At 51.5% G+C, this 21,672-nt stretch overlaps 2 protein-coding genes and 1 long non-coding RNA gene across 14 annotated transcripts in view; 1 reads left to right on the top strand and 2 right to left on the bottom strand.

Moving 5' to 3' along the window:
* The window catches only part of rnf216 (ring finger protein 216), a 67,150-nt gene extending 52,371 nt beyond the window's left edge, over nucleotides 1-14,779 (top strand). The window contains exons 14-17 of one of the 2 annotated variants that reach the window (XM_052510131.1): nucleotides 2,907-3,004; nucleotides 7,021-7,243; nucleotides 12,653-12,722; nucleotides 14,438-14,779. In XM_052510131.1, coding sequence (XP_052366091.1) covers nucleotides 2,907-3,004; nucleotides 7,021-7,243; nucleotides 12,653-12,722; nucleotides 14,438-14,709 — 663 coding nt within the window. In that variant the 3' untranslated portion in view covers nucleotides 14,710-14,779. Of the gene's footprint in view, nucleotides 1-2,906; nucleotides 3,005-5,610; nucleotides 5,772-7,020; nucleotides 7,244-12,652; nucleotides 12,723-14,437 lie in introns of those variants that run through there. The other variant, XM_052510132.1, reaches the window with a different exon arrangement.
* LOC127925261 (eukaryotic translation initiation factor 3 subunit A-like) lies at nucleotides 8,561-12,072 on the bottom strand. 11 transcript variants are annotated; one of them, XR_008120225.1, is made up of 10 exons: nucleotides 11,603-11,765; nucleotides 11,483-11,572; nucleotides 11,302-11,393; nucleotides 11,057-11,087; nucleotides 10,727-10,756; nucleotides 9,511-9,571; nucleotides 9,300-9,359; nucleotides 8,862-9,102; nucleotides 8,652-8,801; nucleotides 8,561-8,621 (listed from the first exon to the last, which is right to left on the bottom strand). XR_008120225.1 is itself a non-coding variant. In XM_052510133.1 (10 exons), the coding sequence occupies exons 1-9, from the start codon at nucleotides 12,065-12,067 to the stop codon at nucleotides 8,808-8,810; spliced, it is 1,062 nt and encodes a 353-aa protein (XP_052366093.1). In that variant the 5' UTR covers nucleotides 12,068-12,072; the 3' UTR covers nucleotides 8,576-8,711; nucleotides 8,772-8,807. The 11 variants fall into 11 exon arrangements, 1 of the variants encoding a protein (XP_052366093.1); XR_008120224.1 differs by lacking the exon at nucleotides 10,727-10,756 and adding an exon at nucleotides 10,548-10,577; XR_008120223.1 differs by lacking the exon at nucleotides 10,727-10,756 and adding an exon at nucleotides 10,326-10,355.
* A 591-nt stretch (nucleotides 14,780-15,370) lies between the features above and the next one.
* On the bottom strand, nucleotides 15,371-21,313 carry LOC127925259 (uncharacterized). Its single transcript, XR_008120220.1, has 25 exons — nucleotides 21,092-21,313; nucleotides 20,948-20,999; nucleotides 20,661-20,885; nucleotides 20,306-20,468; nucleotides 20,072-20,122; nucleotides 19,985-20,027; nucleotides 19,726-19,889; nucleotides 19,665-19,693; nucleotides 19,232-19,292; nucleotides 18,988-19,023; nucleotides 18,811-18,867; nucleotides 18,591-18,688; nucleotides 18,000-18,419; nucleotides 17,786-17,939; nucleotides 17,446-17,532; nucleotides 17,127-17,302; nucleotides 16,982-17,018; nucleotides 16,702-16,916; nucleotides 16,602-16,662; nucleotides 16,300-16,460; nucleotides 16,182-16,242; nucleotides 16,028-16,120; nucleotides 15,909-15,970; nucleotides 15,593-15,817; nucleotides 15,371-15,419 (listed from the first exon to the last, which is right to left on the bottom strand). It is a non-coding gene; the product is annotated as an uncharacterized LOC127925259 (long non-coding RNA).
* Between the last annotated feature and the right edge of the window lie 359 nt (nucleotides 21,314-21,672).

Below are 21,672 nucleotides of genomic sequence, written 5' to 3'. Positions count from 1 at the left end.
TGTTCCTAGACCAGTTAACCCACTGTTCCTAGACCAGTTAACCCACTTTTCCTAGACCAGTTAACCCACTGTTCCCAGACCAGTTAACCCACTGTTCCTAGACCAGTTAACCCACTGTTCCTAACCCACTGTTCCCACCCCAGTTAACCCACTGTTCCTAGACCAGTTAACCCACTGTTCCTAGACCAGTTAACCCACTGTTCCTAGACCAGTTAACCCACTGTTCCTAGACCAGTTAACCCACTGTTCCTAGACCAGTTAACCCACTGTTCCTAGACCAGTTAACCCACTGTTCCTAGACCAGTTAACCCACTGTTCCTAGACCAGTTAACCCACTGTTCCTAGACCAGTTAACCCACTGTTCCCAGACCAGTTAACCCACTGTTCCTAGACCAGTTAACCCACTGTTCCTAGACCAGTTAACCCACTGTTCCTAGACCAGTTAACCCACTGTTCCCAGACCAGTTAACCCACTGTTCCCAGACCAGTTAACCCACTGTTCCTAGACCAGTTAACCCACTGTTCCTAGACCAGTTAACCCACTGTTCCTAGACCAGTTAACCCACTGTTCCTAGACCAGTTAACCCACTGTTCCTAGACCAGTTAACCCACTGTTCCTAGACCAGTTAACCCACTGTTCCTAGACCAGTTAACCCACTGTTCCTAGACCAGTTAACCCACTGTTCCCAGACCAGTTAACCCACTGTTCCTAGACCAGTTAACCCAGACCAGTGTTCCCAGTGCCGTCATGTGAAAATGTGAATATGTTCTTAACTGACTTGCCTGGTTAAATAAAGTGTAAAATAATAATGTGTGTGTGTGTTAGTAGCTGAAGCTGTGAACATGACTGTGTGTGTGTGTGAGGAGTCACACCTCAGCAGTATATCTGTGTTGGGGAGCTCCTCTTTCCCCAGACCATGTGCTCTGACCGTACCTCATTCCAGAGAGCCAACTCTCCTCTCTCTCCCTCCTCCCCTCTGTCACACCCACAGCAGCTCCCCTCCAATCAGATTGTGTGTAAAAGTCTTCTGTTTCCTTATAAGGGCTGTTCCTGCAGAGAGGAAGGGAGGGGACATCTGAGTCAGAGGATGAGAGAGACAACTCCCTCCTCCCCTCTGTCACACCCACAGCAGCTCCCCTCCAATCAGAAACGACTATACACATATAGAGGAAGGGAGGGGACATCTGAGTCAGAGGATGAGAGAGACAACTCCCTCCTCCCCTCTGTCACACCCACAGCAGCTCCCCTCCAATCAGAAACGACTATACACATATAGAGGAAGGGAGTGGACATCTGGGTCAGAGGATGAGAGAGACAACTCCCTCCTCCCCTCTGTCACACCCACAGCAGCTCCCCTCCAATCAGAAACGACTATACACATATAGAGGAAGGGAGTGGACATCTGGGTCAGAGGATGAGAGAGACAACTCCCTCCTCCCCTCTGTCACACCCACAGCAGCTCCCCTCCAATCAGAAACGACTATACACATATAGAGGAAGGGAGTGGACATCTGAATCTTTAAGGAATACCTAGGATAGGATAAGTAATCCTTCTCACCCCCCTTTTAAGATTTAGACACTAGCGACTCCTGTGGCGGGCCGGACGCAGCAGTGCACGCTATCCAAGGTTGCCAGGTGCACGGTGTTTTCTCCGACACATTGGTGCGGCTGGCTTGATGACGCTGTGCTAAGAAGCAGTGCGGCTTGGTTGGGTTCTGTTTCGGAGGACGCATGGCTTTCGACCTTCGTCTCTCTCGAGCCCGTACGAGAGTTGTAGCGATGAGACAAGATAGTAGCTACTAAAAACAATTGGATACCACGAAATTGGAGACCACGAAAACTGAGCCGTTTAGCTCAGTGCGGACGTTGCCTGTAATCCATGGTTTCTGGTTGGGATATGTACGTACGGTCACTGTGGGGACGACGACATCGATGCACTTCTTCTTAATGAAACTGAGTGTGTCCCCCAGATGTCCTTCAGCATGTTGAGCCGGTGGAGATGCTGTTACTAGGCAACCACGCAGTCAGGGACGGATCACACTTCTGCTGCAGTCTCTCTCTCTCTCTCTCTCTCTCTCTCTCTCTCTCTGTCTCTCTCTCTCTCTCTCTCGCTCACACACACAGTCACTCCCAGAGCCACAGCTAGCCAGTGTTTGAGGCAGCCTCTGCCCGTCTCCTCCTCCTCCCCTCTCCCCTCCCCTCTCCTCCTCCTCCCCTCTCCCCTCCCCTCTCCTCCTCCTCACCTCTCCCTTCCCCTCTCCTCCTCCTTTCCTCTCCCCTCCCCTCACCTCTCTCCTCCCCTCTCCTCCTCCTCACCTCTCTCCTCCCCTCTCCTCCTCCTCACCTCTCTCCTCCCCTCTCCTCCTCCTTTCCTCTCCCCTCCCCTCCCTCCCCTCCCTCCTCCCTCCCTCCTCCTCTCTCCTCCCTCTCTCCTCCCCTCTCCTCCTCCTTTCCTCTCACCTCTCCCCCCCCCTCTCCTCCTCACCTCTCCCTTCCCCTCTCCTCCTCCTTTCCTCTCCCCTCCCCTCACCTCTCTCCTCCCCTCTCCTCCTCCTCACCTCTCTCCTCCCCTCTCCTCCTCCTCACCTCTCTCCTCCCCTCTCCTCCTCCTTTCCTCTCCCCTCGTTTCCATTATTTCTCAAGTCTCACTATTGTGTGCTGGATGTTGGATGTTGTAACCTGTGTTTTGATTGAGACGAGGGGAGGGGAACATGTGACCATCTCTGACATATTCATTTAGGGGGGTAACCTAAACCTTGGGGGTAACCTAAACCTTGGGGGGGTGTAACCTAAACCTTGGGGGTAACCTAAACCTTGGGGGGTAACCTAAACCTTGGATGCTACATTACTGTTTTTACCAAACCTCTCCCCCCCGCTCCTCTCTCCCCTCTCCCCCTCTCTCCAGGAGAGCTGCAGGAAGTGCCGTGTCCAGTGGAAGGAGCATGCTGGGAAGTCATGTGACCAGGTCATGGAACGAGATGAGATACGCATGAGGGTGGCCTTGTAAGTGCCTGACCAGAGAGACAGGGGTCCTCACCATCTCTCCCTCATATGGTCCATGCAGGTGGCCTTGTAAGTGCCTGACCAGAGAGAGGGGTCCTCATCATCTCTCCCTCATATGTTAATATGGTCCATGCAGGTGGCCTTGTAAGTGCCTGACCAGAGAGAGGGGTCCTCATCATCTCTCCCTCATATGTTAATATGGTCCAGGCAGGTGGCCTTGTAAGTGCCTGACCAGAGAGAGAGGGGTCCTTGCCATCTCTCCCTCATATGTTAATATGGTCCATGCAGGTGGCCTTGTAAGTGCCTGACCAGAGAGAGAGGGGTCCTCACCATCTCTCCCTCATATGTTAATATGAGCCAACACGACTGAGACCTACTGTTGTCCCCCCAAGTCATCTGATATGACTGTAAAGCCGATCTTATTGGCCCTAGTTAGTGCCCTAGTTAGGACCTAGTTAGTGCCCTAGTTAGTGCCCTAGTTAGTGCCCTAGTTAGTGCCCTAGTTAGGACCCTAGTTAGGACCCTAGTTAGTGCCCTAGTTAGTGCCCTAGTTAGGACCCTAGTTAGTGCCCTAGTTAGGACCCTAGTTAGGACCCTAGTTAGTGCCCTAGTTAGGACCCTAGTTAGTGCCCTAGTTAGTGCCCTAGTTAGTGCCCTAGTTAGTGCCCTAGTTAGTGCCCTAGTTAGTGCCCTAGTTAGGACCCCAGTTAGTGCCCTAGTTAGGACCCTAGTTAGTGCCCTAGTTAGTGCCCTAGTTAGTGCCCTAGTTAGTGCCCTAGTTAGGACCCTAGTTAGTGCCCTAGTTAGGGCCCTAGTTAGTGCCCTAGTTAGGACCCTAGTTAGTGCCCTAGTTAGTGCCCTAGTTAGTGCCCTAGTTAGGGCCCTAGTTAGTGCCCTAGTTGACTGTCCATCTTTCATTCGACCCGCCCCCCAGTCTAATGTAAAATATACCACAGGCCGTAAAGATTAAAAACCTTTTTGTCTGGGGGGGGGGAAATGTCATCACTGATGTCGACGTCTTTATGTTGTAATTAAATGTATTAATTAATAATTAATTAATTATGTAATTGAAGCCAGACATTGTCGTGGAGAACATTGCCAATAGGCTACTTGTGTTTGGTAACAATCTAATGGTTCATTTTTAGCTCAGACCACCGGGAAGCTGTCCAGTGAAAACCAAGTGGACAATGACCTTGTTGACCTCTCTGGGCTGTGATTGGTCACAGGGCCGACCTGGTGACATACCAGCTGTGTCGTCTGGACAATGACCTTGTTGGCTCTCTGGGCTGTGATTGGTCACAGGGCCGACCTAGTGACATACCAGCTGTGTCGTCTGGACAATGACCTTGTTGGCTCTCTGGGCTGTGATTGGTCACAGGGCCGACCTAGTGACATACCAGCTGTGTCGTCTGGACAATGACCTTGTTGACTCTCTGGGCTGTGATTGGTCACAGGGCCGACCTAGTGACATACCAGCTGTGTCGTCTGGACAATGACCTTGTTGACTCTCTGGGCTGTGATTGGTCACAGGGCCGATGAACGAAGTCGGTCGGTTGGTTCTGTTTCGTTCATAGTGAATAACCCCTCAGGTGTTTGTGCAGGCATGGAGCTAAACCCTGCTCTGTGTCCTGTTACTCTCTTCCTCTCACAACAGAGAGGGTACTGGGTAAACAGCTCTGTTTCCCGGATGACTGGGCAGGAAGTTTAGCAGGCGGGTGCTTCCTGTCTCTCCACACTAACACACAGTGTTAATACACGCTAACACACAGGCACACACACACACAACACACATAGTGTTAATACACGCTAACACACACAGTGTTAATACACGCTAACACACACACACTCTAACACACACACACACACTCTAACACACATAGTGTTAATACACGCTAACACACAGGCACACACACACACACACACACACACACACACTCTAACACACACAGTGTTAATACACGCTAACACACACACACACACACACTCTTAACACACATAGTGTTAATACACTCACTACAAACACACTTACCATACACGCCCAGTACTTCCTGTTGTTGCTGTCCACAGCTCCTCAGACTTCCTGCAGCTGACAGACAGGAAGTAGCCTGCCAGAACCATCAGATCTGACTATTCAGGGTCCCAACTAGGGCCCAATGGTGAGGATCGGATGACAGCTGCTCGGGTCAGGAAGTGTAGAACAGGTCTGGTGTTGGGCGCTTACTGGGGTCCTAACTAGGGCCCAATGGTGAGGATCGGATGACAGCAGCTCGGGTCAGGAAGTGTAGAACAGTTCAGTAGAACAGTTGTTGGTGTTGGGCGCTAACTAGGGCCTAACTAGGGCACTAACTAGGGCACTAACTAGGGCACTAACTAGGGCACTAACTAGGGTCCTAACTAGGGTCCTAACTAGGGTCCTAACTAGGGCCTTAACTAGGGTCCTAACTAGGGCCTTAACTAGGGTCCTAACTAGGGCCTTAACTAGGGTCCTAACTAGGGCCTTAACTAGGGTCCTAACTAGGGTCCTAACTAGGGTCCTAACTAGGGCCTTAACTAGGGTCCTAACTAGGGTCCTAACTAGGGTCCTAACTCCTCTCTATCCCCTACAGTGAGGAGCGGATGACAGCAGCTCGGGTCAGGAAGTGTGGAACAGGTCTGGTGTTGGGGTCCTAACTAGGGCCTTAACTAGGGTCCTAACTAGGGCACTAACTAGGGTCCTAACTAGTGAAGTGTGTGAAGTGTAGAACAGGTCTGGTGTTGGGCACTAACTAGGGCACTAACTAGGGCCCTAACTAGGGCGGATGACAGCAGCTCGCGTCAGGAAGTGTGTGAAGTGTGGAACAGGTCTGGTGTTGGGCACTAACTAGGGCACTAACTAGGGCCTAACTAGGGCGGATGACAGCAGCTCGGGTCAGGAAGTGTAGAACAGTTCAGTAAACAGTTGGGTCCTAACTAGGGCAAACTAGGGCCCTAACTAGGGCACTAACTAGGGTCCTAACTAGGGTCCTAACTAGGGTCCTAACTAGGGCACTAACTAGGGCCCTAACTAGGGCGGATGACAGCAGCTCGCGTCAGGAAGTGTGTGAAGTGTGGAACAGGTCTGGTGTTGGGCACTAACTAGGGCCCTAACTAGGGCCTTAACTAGGGCCTTAACTAGGGTCCTAACTAGGGCACTAACTAGGGTCCTAACTAGGGTCCTAACTAGGGTCCTAACTAGGGCACTAACTAGGGTCCTAACTAGGGCACTAACTAGGGTCCTAACTAGGGCCTAACTAGGGTCCTAACTAGGGCCTGTAGGGTCCTAACTGGGTCCTAACTAGGGCCTTAACTAGGTCCTAACTAGGGCCTTAACTGGGGTCCTAACTAGGGCCTTAACTAGGGTCCTAACTAGGGCCTTAACTAGGGTCCTAACTAGGGTCCTAACTAGTGTCCTAACTAGGGCCTTAACTAGGTCCTAACTAGGGCACTAACTAGGGCCTTAACTAGGGCCCTAACTAGGGTCCTAACTCCTCGCGTCAGGAAGTGTGTGACAGTGTGGAACAGGTCTGGTGTGGGCACTAACTAGGGCACTAACTAGGGCCTTAACTAGGGTCAGGAACTGTGGAACAGGTCTGGTGTTGGGGTCCTAACTAGGGCCTAACTAGGGTCCTAACTAGGGCACTAACTAGGGTCCTAACTAGTGAAGTGTGTGAAGTGTAGAACAGGTCTGGTGTTGGGCACTAACTAGGGCACTAACTAGGGCCCTAACTAGGGCGGATGACAGCAGCTCGCGTCAGGAAGTGTGTGAAGTGTGGAACAGGTCTGGTGTTGGGCACTAACTAGGGCACTAACTAGGGCCTTAACTAGGGCCTTAACTAGGGTCCTAACTAGGGTCCTAACTAGGGTCCTAACTAGGGTCCTAACTAGGGTCCCAACTCCTCTCTATCCCCTACAGTGAGGAACAGGTCTGGTGTTGGGCACTAACTAGGGTCCTAACTAGGGTCCTAACTAGGGTCCTAACTCCTCTCTATCCCCTACAGTGAGGAGCGGATGACAGCAGCTCGGGTCAGGAAGTGCGTGAAGTGTGGAACAGGTCTGGTGAAGTCCGAGGGATGTAACAGGATGTGGTGTCGTTGTGGAAGCTACATGTGTTACCTGTGCCGAGAGCCAATCAGTGGATACAACCACTTCTGTCAGCACGCACGTTCCCCTGGCGCTCCCTGTAGGCACTGCCGCAAGTGCTCTCTCTGGACAGACCCCACGGTGAGCACACACACACACACACACACACACACACACACACACACAGACCCCACGGTGAGCACACACACACACACACACACCCCACGGTGAGCACACACACACACACAGACCCCCCCACGGTGAGCACACACACACACACAGACCCCATGGTGAGCACACACACACACACACCCCCACGGTGAGCGCACACACACACCCACAGTAACACACACACACACACTACCTATTATATACAGTATAATTCATAAAGTATTCAGACCAATTGACTTTTTCCACATTTTGTTACGTTAAAGCCTTATTCTACAATAGATTAAAACATCGATCACGCGTGGTTATAACCAATGTCACGTGGGTACCTGCTTCTATTAACCAATGAGGAGATGGGAGAGGAAGGACTGGCAGCGTGATCTGCATCAGATTGGCATGTGCGCGCAGTGTGGGTGCAATAATTGAATAATATAGATTTCTAAATTCATTTTGGACCGACTGATTAAATATGTTTTCATTCTACACAAAATACCCCATAATGATATCACAATACCCCATAATGACATCACAATACCCCATAATGACATCACAATACCCCATAATGACATCACAATACCCCATAATGACATCACAATACCCCATAATGACATCACAATACCTCATAATGACATCACAATACCCCATAATGACATCACAATACCCCATAATGACATCACAATACCCCATAATGACATCACAATACCCCATAATGACATCACAATACCCCATAATGACATCACAATACCCCATAATGACATCACAATACCCCATAATGACATCCCAATACCCCATAATGACCCCATCCCAATACCCCATAATGACATCACAATACCCCATAATGACATCCCAATACCCCATAATGACATCCCAATACCCCATAATGACATCACAATACCCCATAATGACATCACAATACCTCATAATGACATCACAATACCCCATAATGACATCACAATACCTCATAATGACATCACAATACCACATAATGACATTGGTTATAACCACGTGGGTGACTGAAAGACGAACAAGGTCGGTGGCGATAATGCACCTAATTTATTAAATTTGCCCCCAGTCACAATATAACGCCCAGAGAAGAAGCCAGAAACGATTCGGTTGACCCCCAGTGTGGATTAATTGTCCGAGTAGAGGACCTTGTGCTTTTAAGATAAAATAACAACTCCATGATTATGTTCCAGGACAAATTAGCTAGCAACAGCAAGCTAACTAAATAGGATACCCCAGTTCCAAACTGTTCCAAACCTCTCCTTGGGGGTCCCCAGCCGTTCCAAACCTCTCCTCAGGGACCCCCAGTGTTCCAAACCTCTCCTTGGGGACCCCCAGTGTTCCAAACCTCTCCTCAGGGACCCCCAGTGTTCCAAACCTCTCCTTGGGGACCCCCAGTGTTCCAAACCTCTCCTTGGGGACCCCCAGTGTTCCAAACCTCTCCTCAGGGACCCCCAGTGTTCCAAACCTCTCCTTGGGGACCCCCAGTGTTCCAAACCTCTCCTTGGGGACCCCCAGTGTTCCAAACCTCTCCTCAGGGACCCCCAGTGTTCCAAACCTCTCCTCAGGGACCCCCAGTGTTCCAAACCTCTCCTTGGGGACCCCCAGTGTTCCAAACCTCTCCTCAGGGACCCCCAGTGTTCCAAACCTCTCCTCAGGGACCCCCAGTGTTCCAAACCTCTCCTTGGGGACCCCCAGTGTTCCAAACCTCTCCTCAGGGACCCCCAGCCATTCCAAACCTCTCCTTGGGGACCCCCAGTGTTCCAAACCTCTCCTCAGGGACCCCCAGTGTTCCAAACCTCTCCTTGGGGACCCCCAGTGTTCCAAACCTCTCCTCCCCCAGGGAAACCCCCTCAGGACCCCCAGTGTTCCAAACCTCTCCTCAGGGACCCCCAGTGTTCCAAACCTCTCCTCAGGGACCCCCAGTGTTCCAAACCTCTCCTCAGGGACCCCCAGTGTTCCAAACCTCTCCTCAGGGACCCCCAGTGTTCCAAACCTCTCCTCAGGGACCCCCAGTGTTCCAAACCTCTCCTTGGGGACCCCCAGTGTTCCAAACCTCTCCTTGGGGACCCCCAGTGTTCCAAACCTCTCCTCAGGGGACCCCCAGTGTTCCAAACCTCTCCTCAGGGACCCCCAGTGTTCCAAACCTCTCCTCAGGGACCCCCAGTGTTCCAAACCTCTCCTCAGGGACCCCCAGTGTTTCCAAACCTCTCCTTGGGGACCCCAGTGTTCCAAACCTCTCCTTGGGGACCCCCAGCCATTCCAAACCTCTCCTCAGGGACCCCCAGTGTTCCAAACCTCTCCTCAGGACCCCCAGTGTTCCAAACCTCTCCTTGGGGACCCCCAGTGTTCCAAACCTCTCCTTAGGGACCCCAGTGTTCCAAACCTCTCCTCAGGGACCCCCAGTTCCAAACCTCTCCTCAGGGACCCCCAGTGTTCCAAACCTCTCCTCAGGGACCCCCAGTGTTCCAAACCTCTCCTCAACCCCCAGTGTTCCAAACCTCTCCTCAGGGACCCCCAGTGTTCCAAACCTCTCCTCAGGGACCCCCAGTGTTCCAAACCTCTCCTTGGGGACCCCCAGTGTTCCAAACCTCTCCTCAGGGACCCCCCGTGTTCCAAACCTCTCCTTGGGGACCCCCAGTGTTCCAAACCTCTCCTCAAACCTCTCCTCAGGGACCCCCAGTGTTCCAAACCTCTCCTTGGGGACCCCCAGTGTTCCAAACCTCTCCTTGGGGACCCCATGTTCCAAACCTCTCCTTGGGGACCCCCAGTGTTCCAAACCTCTCCTTGGGGACCCCCAGCCATTCCAAACCTCTCCTCAGGGACCCCCAGTGTTCCAAACCTCTCCTCAGGGACCCCCAGTGTTCCAAACCTCTCCTCAGGGACCCCCAGTGTTCCAAACCTCTCCTCGGGGACCCCCAGTGTTCCAAACCTCTCCTCGGGGACCCCCAGTGTTCCAAACCTCTCCTCAGGGACCCCCAGTGTTCCAAACCTCTCCTCGGGGACCCCCAGTGTTCCAAACCTCTCCTCAGGGACCCCCAGTGTTCCAAACCTCTCCTTGGGGACCCCCAGTGTTCCAAACCTCTCCTCAGGGACCCCCAGTGTTCCAAACCTCTCCTCGGGGACCCCCAGTGTTCCAAACCTCTCCTCGGGACCCCAGTGTTCCAAACCTCTCCTTGGGGACCCCCAGTGTTCCAAACCTCTCCTTCCAAACCTCTCCTCGGGGACCCCCAGTGTTCCAAACCTCTCCTCAGGGACCCCCAGTGTTCCAAACCTCTCCTTGGGGACCCCCAGTGTTCCAAACCTCTCCTCAGGGACCCCCAGTGTTCCAAACCTCTCCTCAGGGACCCCAGTGTTCCAAACCTCTCCTCAGGGACCCCCAGTGTTCCAAACCTCTCCTCAGGGACCCCCAGTGTTCCAAACCTCTCCTCAGGGACCCCCAGTGTTCCAAACCTCTCCTTGGGGACCCCCAGTGTTCCAAACCTCTCCTCGGGGACCCCCAGTGTTCCAAACCTCTCCTCAGGGACCCCCAGTGTTCCAAACCTCTCCTCAGGGACCCCCAGTGTTCCAAACCTCTCCTCAGGGACCCCCAGTGTTCCAAACCTCTCCTCAGGGACCCCCAGTGTTCCAAACCTCTCCTCAGGGACCCCCAGTGTTCCAAACCTCTCCTCAGGGACCCCCAGTGTTCCAAACCTCTCCTCAGGGACCCCCAGTGTTCCAAACCTCTCCTCAGGGACCCCCAGTGTTCCAAACCTCTCCTCAGGGACCCCCAGTGTTCCAAACCTCTCCTCAGGGACCCCCAGCCATTCCAAACCTCTCCTCAGGGACCCCCAGCCATTCCAAACCTCTCCTTGGGGACCCCCAGTGTTCCAAACCTCTCCTTGGGGACCCCCAGCCGTTCCAAACCTCTCCTCAGGGACCCCCAGCCATTCCAAACCTCTCCTTGGGGACCCCCAGCCATTCCAAACCTCTCCTCGGGGACCCCCAGTGTTCCAAACCTCTCCTCAGGGACCCCCAGTGTTCCAAACCTCTCCTCAGGGACCCCCAGTGTTCCAAACCTCTCCTTGGGGACCCCCAGCCATTCCAAACCTCTCCTTGGGGACCCCCAGCCATTCCAAACCTCTCCTTGGGACCCCCAGTGTTCCAAACCTCTCCTTGGGGACCCCCAGTGTTCCAAACCTCTCCTCAGGGACCCCCAGTGTTCCAAACCTCTCCTTGGGGACCCCCAGTGTTCCAAACCTCTCCTTGGGGACCCCCAGTGTTCCAAACCTCTCCTTGGGGACCCCCAGTGTTCCAAACCTCTCCTCAGGGACCCCCAGTGTTCCAAACCTCTCCTTGGGGACCCCCAGTGTTCCAAACCTCTCCTCAGGGACCCCCAGTGTTCCAAACCTCTCCTCGGGGACCCCCAGCCGTTCCAAACCTCTCCTTGGGGACCCCCAGTGTTCCAAACCTCTCCTCGGGGACCCCCAGTGATTCCAAACCTCTCCTTGGGGACCCCCCGTGTTCCAAACCTTTCCTTGGGGGTCCCCAGCCGTTCCAAACCTCTCCTTGGGGACCCCCAGTGTTCCAAACCTCTCCTCGGGGACCCCCAACCATTGCAAACCAACAAAGAGCTAACGCGCTAGCCATTCCAAACCAACAAAGAGCTAACACGCTAGCCATTCCAAACCAACAAAGAGCTAACACGCTAGCCATTCCAAACCAACAAAGAGCTAACACGCTAGCCATTCCAAACCAACAAAGAGCTAACACGCTAGCCATTCCAAACCAACAAAGAGCTAACACGCTAGCCATTCCAAACCAACAGAGCTAACGCCTGCTATTCAAACAACAAAGAGCTAACGCGCTATTCCAAACCAACAAAGAGCTAACGCGCTAGCCATTCCAAACCAACAAAGAGCTAACGCGCTAGCCATTCCAAACCAACAAAGAGCTAACACGCTAGCCATTCCAAACCAACAAAGAGCTAACACGCTAGCCATTCCAAACCAACAAAGAGCTAACGCGCTAGCCATTCCAAACCAACAAAGAGCTAACGCGCTAGCCATTCCAAACCAACAAAGAGCTAACGCGCTAGCCATTCCAAACCAACAAAGAGCTAACGCGCTAGCCATTCCAAACCAACAAAGAGCTAACGCGCTAGCCATTCCAAACCAACAAAGAGCTAACACGCTAGCCAAGCAAGGCGTTCTTGGCCAACAGCTAATTATAATACTATAATATGGCTTTCAGCAGATGCTTTTATCCAAAACGACTTAGTCATGCGTTTGCGTATGGGTGGTTCCCGGGAATCTAACCCACTACCCCGCCGTTGCTAGCACCAGGCTCTACCAGCTGAGCTTACAGGGGACCAGCTAATGTTTGTGTGTCTCTCCACAGCAAGATGACGAGCGCATCATTCAGGACATTCAGAAAGAGGGCGAGAAAGAGCTCAACAAGAAGAACGCAGGTCAGTGTGTTTCTTTATGAATCCCGATGCTGTAATACTGTCCTTCTGGAACTATGGGTAATCTACTAACAGCTATCACCCTGACTATCACCCTGACTAACAGCTATCACCCTGACTAACAGCTATCACCCTGACTATCAGCTATCACCCTGACTAACAGCTATCACCCTGACTATCACCCTGACTAACAGCTATCACCCTGACTATCACCCTGACTATCACCCTGACTATCACCCTGACTAACAGCTATCACCCTGACTAGCACCCTGACTATCACCCTGACTATCACCCTGACTATCACCCTGACTATCACCCTGACTAACAGCTATCACCCTGACTATCACCCTGACTATCACCTATCACCCTGACTATCACCCTGACTAACAGCTATCACCCTGACTAGCACCCTGACTATCACCCTGACTAACAGCTATCACCCTGACTATCACCCTGACTATCACCCTGACTAACAGCTATCACCCTGACTATCACCCTGACTATCACCCTGACTAACAGCTATCACCCTGACTATCAGCTATCACCCTGACTATCAGCTATCACCCTGACTATCACCCTGACTATCACCCTGACTATCACCCTGACTAACAGCTATCACCCTGACTATCACCCTGACTATCACCCTGACTATCAGCTATCACCCTGACTATCACCCTGACTATCACCCTGACTATCACCCTGACTATCACCCTGACTATCACCCTGACTATCAGCTATCACCCTGACTATCACCCTGACTATCAGCTATCACCCTGACTATCACCCTGACTATCAGCTATCACCCTGACTATCAGCTATCACCCTGACTAACAGCTATCACCCTGACTATCACCCTGACTATCACCCTGACTATCACCCTGACTATCACCCTGACTATCACCCTGACTAACAGCTATCACCCTGACTATCACCCTGACTATCACCCTGACTAACAGCTATCACCCTGACTATCACCCTGACTATCACCCTGACTATCACCCTGACTATCACCCTGACTATCAGCTATCACCCTGACTATCACCCTGACTAACAGCTATCACCCTGACTAGCACCTATGACTATCACCCTGACAAACAGCTATCACCCTGACTGCACCCTGACTATCACCCTGACTAACAGCTATCACCCTGACTAACACCCTGACTATCACCCTGACTATCACCCTGACTATCACCCTGACTATCACCCTGACTAACAGCTATCACCCTGACTATCAGCTATCACCCTGACTATCAGCTATCACCCTGACTATCAGCTATCACCCTGACTATCACCCTGACTAACACCTATCACCCTGACTAACACCCTGACTAACAGCTATCACCCTGACTATCACCCTGACTATCACCCTGACTATCACCCTGACTATCAGCTATCACCCTGACTATCACCCTGACTATCACCCTGACTATCACCCTGACTATCACCCTGACTATCACCCTGACTATCAGCTATCACCCTGACTATCAGCTATCACCCTGACTATCACCCTGACTATCAGCTATCACCCTGACTATCAGCTATCACCCTGACTATCAGCTATCACCCTGACTATCAGCTATCACCCTGACTATCACCTATCACCCTGACTAACACCCTGACTATCACCCTGACTATCACCCTGACTATCACCCTGACTATCACCTATCACCCTGACTATCACCCTGACTAACTTTTTCTCTCTCTCTCTCTCTCAGAGACTTCAGGGAAGAGAGTGGGCCCGCCCCCGGAACCTGTGGTGGTTGCTAAGCGACCTCGAGCAGCCCCCCCTCCGCAGGCGGTGGCCTTGTTGGTCCCTCCTCGTGTCATTCTGCCTCATCGCCAGCCCCCCGCCCCCTACGTGCCCCCGCTCCTCCACCTGCCCCCCCTCAACTACCACCCCCCCCTCAACCAGGTCAACAACAACCTGAACAATATAGACATGCCCATGCACTATGGACCCCCCCCTCGCTACTACAGACACCTATAACCCCCCTCGCTACTACAGACACCTATAATCCCCCCCTCGCTACTACAGACACCTATAACCCCCCTCGCTACTACAGACACCTATAACCCCCTCGCTACTACAGACACCTATAACCCCCTCGCTACTACAGACACCTATAACCCCCTCGCTACTACAGACACCTATAACCCCCTCGCTACTACAGACACCTATAACCCCCTCGCTACTACAGACACCTATAACCCCCTCGCTACTACAGACACCTATAACCCCCTCCTCTACTACAGACACCTAACCCCCTCGCTACTACAGACACCTGTAACCCCCTCGCTACTACAGACACCTATGCCCCCCTCCTACAGACACCTATGACCCCTCCTCCTCCTCTACTACAGACACCTATTACCCTCCTCCTCTACTACAGACACCTATAACCCCCTCCTCTACTACAGACACCTATAACCCTAACCTCCTCCTCTACTACAGACACCTATAACCCCCTACTACAGACACCTATAACCCTCCTCCTCTACTACAGACACCTATAACCCTCCTCCTCTACTACAGACACCTATAACCCTCACCTATCCTCTACTACAGACACCTATAACCCTCCTCCTCTACTACAGACACCTATAACCCTCCTCCTCTCTCTACTACAGACACCTATAACCCCCTCCTCTACTACAGACACCTATAACCCTCCTCCACTACTACAGACACCTATAACCCTCCTCCTCTACTACAGACACCTATAACCCTCCTCCTCTACTACAGACACCTATAACCCCCTCCTCTACTACAGACACCTATAACCCCCTCCTCTACTACAGACACCTATAACCCCCCTCCTCCTCTACTACAGACACCTATAACCCCCTCCTCTACTACAGACACCTATAACCCCCTCCTCTACTACAGACAGCTATAACCCTCCTCCTCTACTACAGACAGCTATAACCCTCTACTACAGACACCTATAACCCTCCTCCTCCTCTACTACAGACACCTATAACCCTCCTCCTCCTCTACAGACACCTATAACCCCTCCTCCTCCTCTACTACAGACACCTATAACCCTCCTCCTCTACTACAGACAGCTATAACCCTCCTCCTCTACTACAGACAGCTATAACCCCCCTCCTCCTCTACTACAGACACCTATAACCCCTCCTCCTCCTACAGACACCTATAACCCCCTCCTCCTCTACTACAGACACCTATAACCCCTCCTCCTCCTCTACTACAGACACCTATAACCCTCCTCCTCTACTACAGACACCTATAACCCTCCTCCTCTACTACAGACACCTATAACCCCCTCCTCTACTACAGACACCTATAACCCTCCTCCTCCTCTACTACAGACACCTATAACCCTCCTCCTCTACTACAGACACCTATAACCCTCCTCCTCCTCTACTACAGACACCTATAACCCCCCTCCTCTTCTACAGACACCTATAACCCTCCCCCTCCTCTACTACAGACACCTATAACCCTCCTCCTCCTCTACTACAGACACCTATAACCCTCCTCCTCTACTACAGACACCTATAACCCTCCTCCTCTACTACAGACACCTATAACCCCCTCCTCTACTACAGACACCTATAACCCTCCTCCTCCTCTACTACAGACACCTATAACCCTCCTCCTCCTCTACTACAGACACCTATAACCCTCCTCCTCTACTACAGACACCTATAACCCCCCTCCTCCTCCTCTACTACAGACAGCTATAACCCCTCCTCCTCCTCTTCTACAGACACCTATAACCCCCTCCTCCTCTACTACAGACACCTATAACCCCCCTCCTCTACTACAGACACCTATAACTACTACAGACACCTATAACCCCCTCCTCTTCTACAGACACCTATAACCCCCTCCTCCTCATCTACTACAGACACCTATAACCCCCCTCCTCTACTACAGACACCTATAACCCTCCTCCTCCTCTACTACAGACACCTATAACCCCTCCTCCTCCTCCTCCTCTACTACAGACACCTATAACCCTCCTCCTCTACTACAGACACCTATAACCCTCCTCCTCCTCTACTACAGACAGCTATAACCCCTCCTCCTCCTCTACTACAGACACCTATAACCCTCCTCCTCCTCTACTACAGACACCTATAACCCCTCCTCTACTACAGACAGCTATAACCCTCCTCCTCTACTACAGACACCTATAACCCCTCCTCCTCCTCTACTACAGACACCTATAACCCCCTCCTCCTCCTCTACTACAGACACCTATAACCCCCTCCTCCTCTACTACAGACACCTATAACCCCCCTCCTCTACTACAGACACCTATAACCCTCCTCCTCCTCTACTACAGACACCTATAACCCCCTCCTCCTCTACTACAGACACCTATAACCCCTCCTCCACCTATAACCCCCTCCTCTACTACAGACACCTATAACCCCCTCCTCTACTACAGACACCTATAACCCCTCCTCCTCCTCTACTACAGACACCTATAACCCTCCTCCTCTACTACAGACACCTATAACCCTCCTCCTCCTCTACTACAGACACCTATAACCCTCCTCCTCCTCTACTACAGACACCTATAACCCTCCTCCTCTACTACAGACACCTATAACCCCCTCCTCCTCAGACACCTATAACCCTCCTCCTCTACTACAGACACCTATAACCCTCCTCCTCTACTACAGACACCTATAACCCCCTCCTCCTCTACTACAGACACCTATAACCCTCCTCCTCTACTACAGACACCTATAACCCTCCTCCTCTACTACAGACACCTATAACCCTCCTCCTCTACTACAGACACCTATAACCCTCCTCCTCTACTACAGACACCTATAACCCCCTCCTCTACTACAGACACCTATAACCCTCCTCCTCTACTACAGACACCTATAACCCCCTCCTCTACTACAGACACCTATAACCCTCCTCTACTACAGACACCTATAACCCCTCCTCCTCTACTACAGACACCTATAACCCTCCTCCTCTACTACAGACACCTATAACCCTCCTCCTCTACTACAGACACCTATAACCCTCCTCCTCTACTACAGACACTATAACCCTCCTCTACTACAGACACCTATAACCCTCCTCCTCTACTACAGACACCTATAACCCTCCTCCTCCTCCTCTACTACAGACACCTATAACCCTCCTCCTCTACTACAGACACCTATAACCCTCCTCCTCCTCTACTACAGACACCTATAACCCTCCTCCTCTACTACAGACACCTATAACCCTCCCTCCTCTACAGACACCTATAACCCCTCCTCCTCCTCTACTACAGACACCTATAACCCTCCTCCTCTACTACAGACACCTATAACCCTCCTCCTCTACTACAGACACCTATAACCCTCCTCCTCTACTACAGACACCTATAACCCTCCTCCTCCTCTACTACAGACACCTATAACCCCTCCTCCTCTACTACAGACACCTATAACCCTCCTCCTCTACTACAGACACCTATAACCCTCCTCCTCTACTACAGACACCTATAACCCTCCTCCTCTACTACAGACAGCTATAACCCTCCTCCTCTACTACAGACACCTATAACCCTCCTCCTCTACTACAGACACCTATAACCCCTCCTCCTCCTCTACTACAGACACCTATAACCCTCCTCCTCCTCTACTACAGACACCTATAACCCTCCTCCTCCTCTACTACAGACACCTATAACCCTCCTCCTCTACTACAGACACCTATAACCCTCCTCTCCTCTACTACAGACACCTATAACCCCTCCTCCTCCTCTATAACCCTCCTCCTCTACAGACACCTATAACCCCCTCCTCCTCTACTACAGACACCTATAACCCCTCCTCCTCCTCTACTACAGACACCTATAACCCCTCCTCCTCTACTACAGACACCTATAACCCTCCTCCTCCTCTACTACAGACACCTATAACCCTCCTCCTCTACTACAGACACCTATAACCCTCCTCCTCTACTACAGACACCTATAACCCTCCTCCTCCTCTACTACAGACACCTATGACCCTCCTCCTCTACTACAGACAGCTATAACCCTCCTCCTCTACTACAGACACCTATAACCCTCCTCCTCCTCTACTACAGACAGACTATAACCCCCTCCTCCTCTACTACAGACACCTATAACCCCTCCTCCTCCTCTACTACAGACACCTATAACCCTCCTCCTCCTACTACAGACAGCTATAACCCTCCTCCTCTCTACTACAGACACCTATAACCCCTCCTCTACTACAGACACCTATAACCCTCCTCCTCTCCTACTACAGACACCTATAACCCCTCCTCCTCCTCTTCTACTACAGACACCTATAACCCCCTCCTCCTCTACTACAGACACCTATAACCCTCCTCCTCCTCTTCTACAGACACCTATAACCCCCTCCTCTCTACTACAGACACCTATAACCCCCTCCTCCTCTACTACAGACACCTATAACCCCCCTCCTCTTCTACAGACACCTATAACCCCCCTCCTCTACAGACACCTATAACCCCCCTCCTCTACTACAGACACCTATAACCCTCCTCCTCCTCTACTACAGACACCTATAACCCTCCTCCTCTACTACAGACACCTATAACCCTCCTCCTCCTCTACTACAGACAGCTATAACCCCCTCCTCCTCCTCTACTACAGACACCTATAACCCTCCTCCTCCTCTACTACAGACACCTATAACCCCTCCTCTACTACAGACAGCTATAACCCCTCCTCCTCCTCTACTACAGACAGCTATAACCCCCTCCTCCTCTACTACAGACACCTATAACCCCCTCCTCTACTACAGACACCTATAACCCTCCTCCTCCTCTACTACAGACACCTATAACCCCCTCCTCCTCTACTACAGACACCTATAACCCCTCCTCTACTACAGACACCTATAACCCCTCCTCCTCCTCTACTACAGACACCTATAACCCTCCTCCTCCTCTACTACAGACACCTATAACCCCCCTCCTCTACTACAGACACCTATAACCCTCCTCCTCCTCTACTACAGACACCTATAACCCCTCCTCCTCCTCTACTACAGACACCTATAACCCTCCTCCTCCTCTACTACAGACACCTATAACCCTCCTCCTCCTCTACTACAGACACCTATAACCCTCCTCCTCCTCTACTACAGACACCTATAACCCTCCTCCTCCTCCTCTACTACAGACAGCTATAACCCTCCTCCTCCTCTACTACAGACACCTATAACCCCCTCCTCCTCTACTACAGACACCTATAACCCCCATCCTCCTCTACTACAGACACCTATAACCCCCCCTCCTCCTCTACTACAGACACCTATAACCCCCTCCTACAGACACCTATAACTCCTCTACTACAGACACCTATAACCCTCCTCCTCTACTACAGACACCTATAACCCTCCTCCTCTACTACAGACACCTATAACCCTCCTCCTCTACTACAGACACCTATAACCCTCCTCCTCTACTACAGACACCTATAACCCTCCTCCTCTACTACAGACACCTATAACCCCCTCCTCCTCTACTACAGACACCTATAACCCCCCTCCTCCTCTACTACAGACACCTATAACCCCTCCTCCTCCTCTACTACAGACACCTATAACCCTCCTCCTCTACTACATTTACATTTAAGTCATTTAGCAGACGCTCTTATCCAGAGCGACTTACAAATTGGTACACAGACAGCTATAACCCCTCCTCCTCCTCCTCCTCTTCTACTACAGACACCTATAACCCTCCTCCTCCTCTACTACAGACACCTATAACCCTCCTCCTCCTCTACTACAGACACCTATAACCCTCCTCCTCTACTACAGACACCTATAACCCTCCTCCTCCTCTACTACAGACACCTATAACCCTCCTCCTCTACTACAGACAGCTATAACCCCTCCTCCTCTCCTCCTCTACTACAGACACCTATAACCCTCCTCCTCCTCTACTACAGACACCTATAACCCTCCTCCTCTACTACAGACACCTATAACCCTCCTCCTCTACTACAGACACCTATAACCCCTCCTCCTCCTCTACTACAGACACCTATAACCCCTCCTCCTCCTCTACTACAGACACCTATAACCCCTCCTCCTCCTCTACTACAGACACCTATAACCCCTCCTCTACTACAGACAGCTATAACCCCTCCTCCTCCTCTACTACAGACAGCTATAACCCTCCTCCTCCTCTACTACAGACACCTATAACCCCCTCCTCCTCTACTACAGACACCTATAACCCTCCTCCTCTACTACAGACAGCTATAACCCCTCCTCCTCTACTACAGACAGCTATAACCCTCCTCCTCCTCTACTACAGACACCTATAACCCCCTCCTCCTCTACTACAGACACCTATAACCCTCCTCCTCTACTACAGACACCTATAACCCCTCCTCCTCTACTACAGACAGCTATAACCCCTCCTCCTCTACTACAGACAGCTATAACCCTCCTCCTCCTCTACTACAGACACCTATAACCCCCATCCTCTACAGACCCCTTCTCGTCCTCCTCTTCCAGACACCTATAACCCCCATCCTCTACAGACCCTCGTCCTCCTCTTCCAGACACCTATAACCCCCATCCTCTACAGACCCTCGTCCTCCTCTTCCAGACTGTTATCTCGTACCAGGTGTCTCCATCAGTTAATAGACTGAGATGTGATCATGGCAGAGCGAACCCTGCTAGCTGTTGCTTTCTACTCTTTACGTTTGTTTTGTTTCGGAGGGGTGCTGACCTCTGACCCATTGACCTTGCTACTGTTCCAGAGATATTTTTGATTAAAGCATAATGTTGTTCTGAGTACTGTTTCTGCTCAATAAACATTTTAGTTTTCACATTCTGGTCCTGTCTGGTGGTTCCATACACTTAACTTATCTTATCTTAAGGTAGTCCATCCTATCACAGACCTTTATACTCTGATCTTAAGGTAGTCCATCATATCACAGACCTTTATACTCTT

The sequence above is a fragment of the Oncorhynchus keta genome, unplaced genomic scaffold (assembly GCF_023373465.1).
Source record: "Oncorhynchus keta strain PuntledgeMale-10-30-2019 unplaced genomic scaffold, Oket_V2 Un_contig_5395_pilon_pilon, whole genome shotgun sequence".
Classification (NCBI taxonomy): Eukaryota; Metazoa; Chordata; class Actinopteri; order Salmoniformes; family Salmonidae; genus Oncorhynchus; species Oncorhynchus keta.
Note: the sequence above shows the minus strand (reverse complement) of the source record. Positions and strands in the feature narration are given on the sequence as shown.